The sequence below is a fragment of the Selaginella moellendorffii genome, unplaced genomic scaffold, assembly GCF_000143415.4.
Source record: "Selaginella moellendorffii unplaced genomic scaffold, v1.0 SELMOscaffold_136, whole genome shotgun sequence".
NCBI classification, from domain to species: Eukaryota; Viridiplantae; Streptophyta; class Lycopodiopsida; order Selaginellales; family Selaginellaceae; genus Selaginella; species Selaginella moellendorffii.
The window spans coordinates 201,812-213,669 of record NW_003314397.1 but is presented as its reverse complement, the minus strand read 5'-3'; the positions used below and the strand labels follow the sequence as shown (position 1 = coordinate 213,669).

The 11,858-nt window shown below is 47.7% G+C and overlaps 3 protein-coding genes across 3 annotated transcripts; all 3 read left to right on the top strand.

Annotated features, from left to right (window-relative positions):
- The first annotated feature begins 3,915 nt into the window (after nt 1-3,915).
- LOC9629198 (protein MICRORCHIDIA 4) lies at nt 3,916-6,040 on the top strand. The gene is made up of 5 exons (XM_024666169.1): nt 3,916-3,985; nt 4,037-4,150; nt 4,209-4,274; nt 5,761-5,852; nt 5,900-6,040. The coding sequence occupies exons 1-5, from the start codon at nt 3,916-3,918 to the stop codon at nt 6,038-6,040; spliced, it is 483 nt and encodes a 160-aa protein (XP_024521937.1).
- Nucleotides 6,041-6,792: 752 nt separating this feature from the next.
- Nucleotides 6,793-10,335, top strand: LOC9629196 (probable glutamyl endopeptidase, chloroplastic). Its single transcript, XM_002992470.2, has 14 exons — nt 6,793-7,009; nt 7,063-7,270; nt 7,343-7,453; nt 7,510-7,558; nt 7,619-7,728; nt 7,790-8,299; nt 8,363-8,491; nt 8,548-8,844; nt 8,892-9,350; nt 9,424-9,489; nt 9,546-9,606; nt 9,665-9,814; nt 9,866-10,003; nt 10,062-10,335. The coding sequence occupies exons 1-14, from the start codon at nt 6,826-6,828 to the stop codon at nt 10,296-10,298; spliced, it is 2,709 nt and encodes a 902-aa protein (XP_002992516.2). The 5' UTR covers nt 6,793-6,825; the 3' UTR covers nt 10,299-10,335.
- On the top strand, nt 10,231-11,504 carry LOC9662387 (isoaspartyl peptidase/L-asparaginase 1). The gene is made up of 4 exons (XM_002992469.2): nt 10,231-10,487; nt 10,542-10,775; nt 10,836-10,922; nt 10,987-11,504. The coding sequence occupies exons 1-4, from the start codon at nt 10,335-10,337 to the stop codon at nt 11,407-11,409; spliced, it is 897 nt and encodes a 298-aa protein (XP_002992515.1). The 5' UTR covers nt 10,231-10,334; the 3' UTR covers nt 11,410-11,504.
- The last annotated feature ends 354 nt before the right edge of the window (nt 11,505-11,858 follow it).

Genomic DNA, 11,858 nt, shown 5'->3' with positions numbered 1-11,858 from the left:
TTCAAGTCCTCCGTTGAAAACGAGACCCGTCCATTTGGTGTACGCAAAACGTTCCCATTTGTATCCTTCATAGGCACCTTGAGCTTGATATACGGCATCTGGGAGTTGCCTTCGGGAGTGACGAATAGGAAGATGGGTTCCCTCCCACAAAGCAGTCTGCATTTGTCAACCAACGAATCATAATCGGACTTCCACATGGGCGACCGACTCTTGGAACAAGTTACTTGAAGTAGATACTTAAACCTACCAGCAAGCGCGTCCATCAGCGGATAGCTCTGGCTCGGAAGAAGAACATACTTGTCCATGTCCGTGGTGGTAAAAGGGAAATTGTTGCCATAGTGATGCTTGATTGTTGCCGGTGGAAGGATGATAATGCTACCATCAGCCAACCGGAAGTTCCCCCCTCTACGTAGAATGGAATGAGCGAAGTCCTCAAAGACACCTCTAGCAGCTGCAGCAAGTCTTGGAACAAAAATAGTTTTGCTAACGAGCTCCAGTCGCTTATTCACCTCGGACTCATAAAACAGTTCGTTAAAGCGCCTCAGGCACCAGGAGGAGACAAACTCCACTCCACCAATGTGCTTCATGTCATGGTCGGGAATCACACGGTGGTAGGTTGAGAAGTTCTCTGCCAGATTCTCGTAGTAGTAAAACACCGCACGATTTGCATTCTCTACCACCCACTTGAGGTCGCTCTTGAAGTTACGGACAATACCGCCACAGATGAAAAACCGAGCCATGAAATTTGCAGCACTCGTGAAGCCTGGGAGACTCCCCAAGCCCTTGTCCGCCTCTGCTAAAGTGTATCCAGTCCTCTGCAACTCGTCACCCAATGTCTTGTTCCACCACACTAGAAGCTCTGCGGGCTTCCACGCGCACATATGCAGCTCTGTGAAGTATCGCTCGTCCATAGTCTTTTCTGCCTACACAGCACCATTCCGAGAGTTTGGACTGGCAAAGAGCACAGACCGGCCAAAGGAATTCCTTATGCCTGTGAACCTCTCGTCAACCAGCAACCATGTTCCCGGCATTTGAAGGTAGCTTAAAGCAGCATCAAAATCTGGTACCTCGAAGCACTTGCCACTCGGATCGAAATAATACAAGTAGGAGTGTTGGGCCACCACGAGCTGCACTACAATCGCCTGGCGCTTCTCACGTAGCCGTGAAACGAAGTACCACAAACAACATGACTTGCCGATGCCCGGATTGCCAGAGATGTGAGTGAACGTGTACTCCGAGTTGAAAACCTTGTGAAACAGCCTCTTGTACTCAACGCGAACATAGATCTCAGCCTCACTAAATTTGAAGGGTAGACTCAGGAAGCCATCCTTCACGGTGAAGTCGCTCTCCCTCAAGCTCAGCTCCGTTGACGTTGGCACTGCAAGCGAAGGTAAGGATAGAAATGAAGAAAGAAGCCACTCCATTACCCTTCCGCTGCAGTAAGATAAGCTTCTCCTTGCGCAGCAGCTGCTTGTCCTTCCATAACCGCTTTACTCTGTCTTGCAGAAACTGCTTATCCTGGGCATCCGCTGTTGATTTCAGGTGCTCCTCAACCTTATCTATTTCTTCTTGGACTTGATCGATTTCCCCTTGGACAATGGAAATCCGATCATCCAAAAAATATTTGAAAGGCACTTTAGGATTTATAGTTTACAGCGCCCAGGTTGGCAGGTGATATTTTCCGCAACCTTCGTCCTTCGATCATAAAAAACTTAGTAGAATAAGAGCTTAAGATCTATATTTTCAAGACTTCTTGCTTGATCAGAGAAAATGCTCCAAGACGTCAAGAGTATGGAATTCGCGGTTTGTATTTCCGTCTTGTTTTGTAGAACTCCAAGCTTTCCAAGGCGGAGGAGCAGCTATACGAGCACTGGAAGCTAAGAATCAGAGAATGCCACGCTGAAAGTAAAGCCCAGCGAAGACACCAAGCTTTGGAGCAGAGTCTCGTCAGCCTCGTGAAAATCAAGTCCAACAAGGTATCGTCTTTTCATAGTTTTGAAAACCATGTCTCTTCGTTGTCATTTATGTGAACTAGCTGAGGCGACCAAGAAGCTCGAAGCTCGAGACTACCGAGTACAAGCAGGAATCTGCGGCTCAGAAGACTGCGGCTTTGGAAAAGATTCGCAAGTTAGAAGCCAGGAAAGAAGACACATTGAGAAACACCTCATATCGCAGAAGAACGATCAGGTAATCAGCTTTTTCGTTCAGCCTCTTGCATAAACATAGCGCTGTTTCTTTCTTGCAGGCGATTCTTGAGATGAAACGCCACGAGGTTAGCCAAGAAAGAACAGCCACCGATTGAATCGTTCTCATATGTTTTTATCCAGATAAACAAACTACAAGGGAGTCACAAGCAAGCTTTGAAACTGGCTTCTGTGAAGCAGGAGGAAGTTCAGTCGCTGTGCAACTGCTTGTTCCGTCCTGTGGCTGATCAAGTCTATGGCGATCCTGAAATGTTTGGCGAGACGAGGCAGATGTGTATAAATTGCATGGTAATAATTTTGTGTGATGCTTTCGACGATGAACTGACGTCTGCTATTTTCTGTTACAGGAAAGAAAAAGAGATCATTTTTCGCAGTTCATTACAGAAGGCTTTACTGTACTGCAACGTGTTCTTTGCGCTCTCTCACGCACCGGTCCTCCTACGTCGGCCTCGGCAAGTCGTCCTTGTCACGACGGGTTTGTGGTTGATCGTCTCGTTACCGGGTTGCCACCCGGTCCCAGGATCGCGTTTTCTTCCTTCGTTTTCTTGATGCGTCTCTCCTGATGGTAGTCACCTTGCATTCGGGGATGGACAAGGTACTCCTTTCTACTTCGTTTCTCGCATAATGGAATCAAATCTTTCTCACAGGAGGAGTGAGCTGAGACTTTGGATGGCCGACATGCAAATGCCAGCTGCCTTAACTCCGTATTCGGAACTTCGTCAAGTCATTTGTGATGTTTTCTTGCCTGGCAGAGGCTCACTCTCCAGGGTAACGATTTCCTGGCTCTGGGGGACAAAAGAGAGTTTTCCACGAGCTCACTTCCCTCCTCTACTTAGAACGAAGTCCTCAAAGATGATAAACTTGGTAGCTCCAGTCGCTTATTCAGCTCGGACTGAGACATTAAAGCGCCTCAGGCTGACCAACTCCATCCCACCAGCGTGCTTCATGTCATGGTCGGCAATCTTCAGGTGGGTTGAGACATTCTCGTCGTGGTAAACACACCGATCTGCATTCTTGTTGAACTCAGGAACAATACCGCCACAGATGTAAAACTGAACCCTGAAATTTGTACTCGTGAAGCCTGGGAGACTCCCGAAGTCCGAACGTAACATAACACAAGGATCCACATAAATCACAATTTAAGATTAGAAAACTGAAACTTTGGTGTGTCCACCTTCATGTTTTGATTTGATAAAATTTCCTAGCAAAGAATACCATTGCGTAGGTGTCCAATGGTACGAACGCCAATCGCCTACGTCCGCCCTGAAATGCTGCACAAAAAATCTCGTGTTGACAAAAGGGAATAACCCAACGTTAATATCGCTGTCGTTCTCGTAATTTGTGTAGGGGGATGGAGGAGGAGGATGAGCACAATGCCGGTGGCGCCGGTGCCAGCCGGATCGTAGCTAGCACAACTGAACAAAGAGGAGCTGGCGGGAGATGAGGCCCAGGCGATCAGCACAGGATGCCAAAGATCGAGCTCATGCCTCCTGATTTCCTCAGTTTTTTTCCCATCAGGGACGAGGCTGCCCTGAACGATGATGCAGTTGACAGAATCGCTGTCGCCCCTATAGTATCCAAGAAGGTCGAAGTAGAAGTTTTGGAGAGCTGGAGAAAACGGCGGTTCCAGCACGCAAACGATGCGAGGTAATTGCACTTTCGATTTTTTTTTGGGATGGAGGTAATCCCTTTGCTTCGTCTTGTAGCTAGCATGGACCATGTATGCATCCATCCCAAGTTCCTTCATTCTAATGCAACAAGCCACAAGTGGGCTTTGGGCGGTACTTCATCTAGTTATTCTTTTGTACTCTAAGATCTTGCTCCTTTCTTAGCGATAGCGGAGCTCCTTGACAATGCGCTTGACGAGGCACCACATGGAGCGACGTTCGTGAACATTAATGTTCTCAAGAATCCAGTTGATGGCTCGCCAATGCTTCTGTTTGAAGGTTTACGAGATGTTGTTTTTTATTTTCTTGTGAGCAACACTTTGTTTGTCAATTCAAGGAATAACCCAGGATCGGTTGCGAGAATGCATGTCTTTTGGGTATACTGAAAAGGATAAAGACAACTGCATGATTGGATAATGTATGTTGTGCTCTCTTTCTTTTTCTTCCTTTTTACTTTGGAAATCTGTTATCAGATGGAAACGGGGAGAAATACACAATATAGCACCCCCCTCTCTTACATGGCTGCCCTTTTGCCATGCTCACTCCTCGTTTCCTCTATAGCGTGCTTAGACGCACCTTAAATGCTTAATGACTAATTCTAAATTAGTAACCTTAAATTTTATTTAGTAGATGTTGTTAACGGATATATTAACAACTATAATTTTATAAGAATGAACGGCTAATAGTATATAACTTACACTTGGTTTGGGTTTTTCCTCATTGTGTTTTATGTTTGTCTTTTTTATTTTATTCATTCTCTTTAGTTATTATGGCTAAATTGGAATATATAGATCATGCTCAAAATAGTTTTTTTTTCTTTTTCTGATCTTATTGAGAGAAGTATATTTGACTTTTACTTTTAAATACTTAAAAATAATTTAAAATAATATATTAGAACAATCTTTAATTTATAGTAATGAGGTGGCATGCCTATGTAAGTAATGAAGTGGCATACAAATGCAAATAGGCAAATGGGGCACACACTAAATAAAGGGGGATGCTGTATTGTGCATTCTACCCCACTCGTTGGTTCGCTATAAGTTCTATGAACTTCATGGTTCTTTGAGTTCATTTCTTGTGCCTTGGTAATCAAATGCTAAACAATGCAATGTATGAGAGTTACTTACTAGAATTTTTTCCATACCAATTTCTGTTACAATACAGGTTTACACACAGTGTGGGGTTACTTTCTTACACCTTCCTTTGTGACACAACGCAGCAAGATGTCATAGTTCCTACAGTACATAGTAGAGAAATTCTCATAAATTGTATGGGTTGTGAATTCACTTTGTTCTTAACTGTAGTTGGATTATGAAGAGCGTGGGGTGAGTTGAGAGAGGTCCAAAGAGGTACACATCAGGATTGGGAATATTGCATAGGCACAATCACAAGATGGAGTCCTTATCAATCTGAAGAATCCATTCGTAACCAAGTAAGCACTCTATAGATTTGCAATATTTTATGTTATATATCTCTGTGATTTCAGTTCAAGAAAATCAAAGACCAAGAATCAGATCCTCAAGTATGCTTTGAATTTTTCCATGGTTTATTTTGCTGACTGACTTCAAGATTATTCGAATTAGGGGTGGTGGAGAACATGCGCATATGGTGGGAAAATATCCTGGTGCAAAACAATTCTTTCTGTACCAAAATTCTCTAAGGGTGAGAATGAATATTTTCACTTACTGACATTTATTTTGATTTGCAAATATATGCATCAATTTTGTACTTGCATTTGCCAAAAAATTTCAAAATCACCCTTTGAAACCAAGGATTTTACACCATAACATTCTACATTGAAGGGGTGGTTTACAAGCCAATGTAGGGTGTTTTTTTTTTTTTTTTTTTTTCTTTCGTTCTTTGAAATTTATGTGTCTTTTTGGGTGTAGATGTCTGCAATAGTACACCTTGGATTTTTAATGCAAGCGAGCACATAGATGTGCAAAGATTCAATGTCTATCACAAAAATTGGCTTATAAAGGTAATCATTCGCTCTACGCATTATTTTTCTCATTTAATCTGTAACAGCCTTTTTGGAGAATCTGGAATTCATCAGGCAGCCAAGGACGAGGTGTCATTGGCATCTTTCTTACATTCTTTGCAAATGCAAAGAAAGTTTTGGTTAATATTCGCCTTTTCTGCCATTTTACGTTTTTTACACAGGGATAATAACTGTCAGAAAGTTGGATATCAGGGACCATCTGCTACTACTGCTTGTACTATCAGGAAAAGGAAGATGATGCACAGCAACCTCAGATTGGGATTACTCTTTTTTAACATTTATGTTGAATCCTATGTGGCAGCCACATTGACCGTGCCCTCCCCATTCAACTTGGATGAAACTTGGCTGCTCGAGGACAAGAGGGGAGAAATTCAGTGAGAATGGAAGGATGCTAGAACGTTCTTCTTTTGTTTGAATTCTTCTAATAAACATTTAGAGGAAGTGCCAAAGAATTGCATTGCAGCAGATCTCATTCCAACCCTAAACAGCAAGCGCTGTCAAATGCTAATGTGTGAGTAAATGAGATGATGCATACTCGGTCTCAGTGGTTGCCATATAGGATTCATGTTAAAAAAGAGCCATCTTACCATTTATTTCCGACTAGAATGATGTTTCTTCAAGAATTACTAATGCCTCTAAAGCTGAGGAACAGGTTGAACTAACAGATCCACCAGCTGAGGGAGAGACGAATGTTATAGTTATAGTTACAGAGTTTTGTGCGTTATTTTTCATTACTACTGACTTTTCAGTCTATAGCTATAGCTGAGTTGACATATTCTCGCTGTTCCCGCAAAGAGTCTCCACGTCGAGGACGTAACCTGTGGTCATCCTGGACAAGAAATGGTCGAGCCACAAGAAATGGTCAAGCTTTGTGGAGGCGGATTTTGATCCAAAAAGTAAAAATGCATAGGATAAAATTCCCTATGGTGTGGGTGTCCAACAGGTTTAAGTAATGGCGCATTGTCCAAGCATCGTCTCCCTTCTGCGCCCTCCTCTTGGGCCTGGTCGAGTTTTTTTAGGTCATCTCAGTTCGTGGAGGACGATACCCATTTCCAGGGCGAGGAGAATGACGATTCATGGCGCTTCTCGGCTTGTCGCTACCAGAGCTGCCGCCGCCACCACCGCCACCACCAATGGTGACTTCCCCTTCCTTGTTTCCCCTCTCCAAGCTGATTTTCTCCTTGTGTAGCTCCTCCGCTGGGCTACCAGTTGCCAGCACCAGAAATCCGGAGGATTGTGGACGCTCCTCCGAATCCAGCGCTCTCCTTCTCACCCAAGCGCGACAAGATTCTGTTCATGAAGCGCACGTCGTTGCCACCGCTGTCGGAGCTTGCTCGTCCGGAGCTCAAGCTCGCGGGCCTCCGCATTGATCCGGAATGCAACTGTCGCAGCCGCATGTATGGTGATTCTACGATGCTTTTCCTCGTCCTTGGAGTTCTAACGTGTTCTTTGCTCTCTCTCACGCGCAGGTCGTCCTACGTCGGCCTCGGCATGTCGTCCTTGTCCGACGACGGGCTTGTGGGAGTGGAGCGTCTCGTTACCGGGTTGCCAGCCGGTGCCAGGATCAACTTTGTGAGCTGGTACTTCGTTTACTTCCTTCGTTTTCTTGAGTGGCTTGTGCGTATCTCCATTCCAGGTCGCCTGATGGTAGTCACCTTGCATTCGTTCTTTGGGGGATAGACAAGGTACTTTGCATTCTCTACGTACTGGTTTCTCGTGTAATGGAATCCAACCTTTTCTCACAGGAGGACGGGACAAGGAGTGAGCTGGGACTTTGGATCGTGGACGTGCAAACTCTAGAAGCCAGAGAGCTGATTGGACCTCCAAACTACTGCCTTAACACCGTATTCGATTCGTAAGCCATCATCTTCCAGCCTACGTCCGTGATGGTCTTTTCTAACTCACTCTCGCGTCAGATACTCGTGGCTGGATCCCTCGACACTGGTAGCGTGCGTTGTTCCGAGCGCTCGGGGTCCTCCACCCAAGAAACCACTCACGCCGCCAAGTCCCAAGGTTCTCATGAACGAGGAAAAGCGGGTCGTGCAGAACAGGACGTACCAGGACCTCTTGAAGAGCAAGCATGACGAAGACGTCTTCGATTACTATGCTACCAGCGAGCTCCTCCTCGTGTCCACGTCCGGAGATGTTGATCCGCTGGTGCTTGGCGAGGCTGCGGTGTACACCTCCCTGGATCCATCTCCTGATGGAAACTACTTGCTGGTGTCGACCATGCACCGGCCTTATTCTTTTTCGGTCCCCTGCGGCCGATTTCCCAAGAGGACAGAGGTGTGGACGAGATCAGGACGACTTGTACAAGAAGTAGCTGACTTGCCACTCGCAGAAGATATACCAATAGCTCATGACAGTGTTCGTCAAGGTCGAAGGTCCATCCACTGGCGCTCGGACAAGCCTTCATCCCTGTATTGGTAAGAAATGACTGTTTTTTTTTTCTTTCTGTTCCTCATGATATGTATATATGTGTTTTACAGGGTGGAAACTCAGGATGGTGGAGATTCGAGGGAGAAAGTATCTCCCCGGGACATAGTGTACTCACTTCGAGTAGATTCCAGTGAAGCACAGGAACCGGAGATTATTCACAAACTTGATCTTCGCTACGGGTACGTATTCTGCTGCTTAAGTCAAGTCGTTTGTGATGTGTGTTCTTGGCTGGCAGAGGCTCACTCTGGGGTAACGATTCATTGGCTCTGATTTATGAATCGTGGTATAAGACGCGGCAGACCAGGACATGGATGGTTGCTCCTGGTGCACTAGGCACCGAGCCTCGCGTGCTATTTGATAGATCGTCGGAAGATGTCTACTCAGACCCCGGCTCTCCGGTGTTACGCAGAACCTCGTTCGGTACTTACGTTCTGGCTCAAGTAAAGACGAGTGATGGTAATAGGAATCTATTGCTTGATGGCAACGGGGCAACTCCGGAAGGAAAGATACCGTTCCTTGATCTTCTCAACATGTAAGCTCCTTCACTCGCCGTTGATTTCGCAAACTCTTTCTTTGCAGTGATACTGGTGCAAAAGAGCGGATTTGGCAAAGCCAGAAGGACAAGTACTATGAAAAGGTCACGGCTCTCATGTCCGATCAGATAGACGATGATCTCGACGTGGACAAGCTGCGAATGCTCATCTCAAGAGAAAGCCAAACGGAGCCTCCGCAGTACTTTCTTTGGTTTTGGCCCGACAAGACTGCTGTTCAAGTCACAAACTTTCCGCATCCTTACCCGCAGCTTGTCAACCTCCAGAAGGAAGTGATTCGATATCCCCGCTCCGATGGTGTGCAGTTAACAGCAACGCTCTATTTACCACCCGACTACGAGCCATCAAGAGACGGCCCGCTGCCGACGCTGGTGTGGGCATATCCGAGAGAGTTCAAGAGCAAAGAAAACGCTGGACAGATGCGGCGATCACCGAACGAGTTTGCTGGTATTGGCTCGACGTCGCCTCTACTGTGGCTGGCGAGACGGTGAGTTAGCTCTTGCCCTTCGTTTTCCTTTTCTTCTTTAGAAGTTTCATCTTATACTCGCGCTGGTGATCAGCTTTGCAGTCTTGGATGGTCCAACTATACCGATTGTTGGAGAGGGTGAAGCTGAAGCCAATGACAGGTGCTTTTCATTGTATTTTCTCATGCTCGTGTATTGATTGATTGGCATTGTCTCAGCTACGTCGAGCAGCTGGTTTCTAGCGCTGAGGCCGCAGTTGAGGAAATCATTCGTCGCGGGGTAACTATCTAGATAGAGCTCTTTAGCTTCATGCTTGACAACTTTTGGAACTTTGCAGGTGGCTCATCCCGACAGAATTGCTGTAGGAGGGCACTCGTATGGAGCATTCATGGCCGCCAATCTCTTAGCTCATGCTCCACATCTCTTCTGCTGTGGCATTGCTCGAGCGGGAGCATACAACAGAACACTCACACCGTTTGGATTTCAGGTGGGTCTCCGTTTCTCAGTTTCGTCTCACTCACAACTTTGGTTTGCACAGAGCGAGGATCGGACACTCTGGGAAGCTCCCAAAACTTACATCGACATGAGTCCTTTCATGCTGGCAAACAAGATGCAAAAGCCCATCCTGTTGATCCATGGCGAGGACGACAACAACTCGGGTACGCTGACGATGCAGGTAAAAGTTTTTCTTTTTCTTTCTCCCGCTCGGCACTGTCCTGACAAGCTCACTCCAGTCGGAGAGATTCTACGACGCTCTCAAGGGTCACGGGGTGGTGTGCCGGCTCGTGCTACTTCCATTCGAGAGCCACGGATACGTAGCACGAGATAGCGTTATGCACACTCTGTGGGAGTCGGAGAGGTGGCTGGACAAGTTTTGTGTGGCTGCTACTAGCACCACCGGGGTGGCGGAGAAGAGCGAGGACTCCGAGAAAGATGCTAGCACGACTGCAGCTCCACTCTCATCGCTGTAGCTACCAGTGTGGAATAAGCAAGCCCTAGGAAGGAGGATGGGGTGGGCTCTGGCTCTTCACGGCGGTGCCGGCGACATCAAGCGCTCCGAGAGGACCGAGGCCGTGGAGTCGGTCCTCCTGGAATGCCTCAGCCTCGGTGTTGCGGAGCTAGAGTCCGGGCGATGCGCTCTGGACGTGGTTGAATTGGTGGTAAGCTTGGCTTTCTTTGCGTGACAATCGATCGCCATGCCACCTTTTTTGCAGGTCCGCGCGCTGGAGAACAACGAGATGTTCAATGCCGGCAAAGGATCGGTTTTGACGGCCGAAGGCACTGTGGAGATGGAAGCCAGCATCATGGACGGTGCCACGGGTGACTGTGGAGCGGTCTCGGGCCTCACCACGGTTGTCAACCCGATCTCCCTGGCTCGCCTCGTCATGGAGAAAACTCCTCACATCCTTCTCGCCTTTGACGGGGCCGAGGCCTTTGCAAGGCAACAGGTTCGAACGCTTTCGTTTCCTTGCTCTTGTTCTTGTTAACTGCAAAGCTCGAGTTGACAGGGAGTTGAAACTGCCGATCCCGGCTACTTTGTCACGGAGAGGAACATCCAGCGCTTGCGTCAAACCAAGGAGACGCAAACCGTTCAGGTAGAGTGGCCTAGCCTAGTTCGTTTTGTTCTCGCGCAACCGCTAACTGGAACTATCTTGAAAGATCGACTACTCGGTGCCTTCCGAAGCTGGCGAGACTGTGGGTTGTGTGGCCGTGGACTGCCATGGCAAGTGCGCGGCTGCCACATCCACCGGAGGCATGGTGAACAAGATGGCAGGACGCATTGGAGACACTCCGGTGATAGGCGCAGGAACTTACGCAAACGGGGTGTGCGCGGTGTCCACAACCGGGAAAGGCGAGAGCATCATGCGAGGCATGGTTGCGGCGGACGTTGCTGCTCGCATGAAGTACAAAGCTCTCAAGCTCTCCGAGGCAGCGGGCAGTGTTGTCAAGGAGCTCGAGGCAGGGACGACAGGTCTGGTGGCAGTCTCGGCCAAGGGAGAGATCGCAATGGACTTCAACACAACCGGCATGTTTCGAGCCAGTGCAGATCACACAGGGCACCTCGAGGTCGGGGTGTGGTGAAGGAGAACGAAGGAAAACAGCTCTTTTGCTATCTACATTCTAGGAGACTATGGCAGTGGCACGAATAAAAGATGGTCAGGATGGTTTACGACTCAGGAAGAAGAAGAGGAAGATCTCACGGGCTTCTCGAGCAATGCCGAGAGGTAGACTTCGTGGTTCTTGATGCCGTTCTTGTCGAGCTTGAGGCCGGCCACCCACTTGAGCTTGGTGTATCCCAGCCGCTCCACCATGGGGGCGTAGAGGGTGTGGAGCTGGTCCTGGGTGCAAAAGAAGTGATCCAGCCACAGGATCCCTCCGGGACGCAGCACCCGGTCGATGTCGAAGAGGATGAACTCGAGAGTGCGCGTGGGGATCCAGCTGCTGAGGACGTGCATGCTGTGGACGAGATCCAGCGTGTTGTCGAAGAAGGGGAGGCGCTGGCCGACGGTGAGGAAGATCGGGACGAGGCC

Coding starts and splice junctions, on each gene's coding strand:
- LOC9629198 (XM_024666169.1), top strand. CDS start 3,916: ATGGACCATGTATGCATCCATCCCAAGTTCCTTCATTCTAATGCAACA. Junction 3,986..4,036: donor CCACAAGTGGGCTTTGGGCG/GTACTTCATCTA, acceptor CTCCTTTCTTAG/CGATAGCGGAGCTCCTTGAC. Junction 4,151..4,208: donor GCCAATGCTTCTGTTTGAAG/GTTTACGAGATG, acceptor TGTCAATTCAAG/GAATAACCCAGGATCGGTTG.
- LOC9629196 (XM_002992470.2), top strand. CDS start 6,826: ATGGCGCATTGTCCAAGCATCGTCTCCCTTCTGCGCCCTCCTCTTGGG. Junction 7,729..7,789: donor CTTAACACCGTATTCGATTC/GTAAGCCATCAT, acceptor CTCTCGCGTCAG/ATACTCGTGGCTGGATCCCT. Junction 8,300..8,362: donor AAGCCTTCATCCCTGTATTG/GTAAGAAATGAC, acceptor TGTGTTTTACAG/GGTGGAAACTCAGGATGGTG.
- LOC9662387 (XM_002992469.2), top strand. CDS start 10,335: ATGGGGTGGGCTCTGGCTCTTCACGGCGGTGCCGGCGACATCAAGCGC. Junction 10,776..10,835: donor AGGCCTTTGCAAGGCAACAG/GTTCGAACGCTT, acceptor TCGAGTTGACAG/GGAGTTGAAACTGCCGATCC. Junction 10,923..10,986: donor AGGAGACGCAAACCGTTCAG/GTAGAGTGGCCT, acceptor CTATCTTGAAAG/ATCGACTACTCGGTGCCTTC.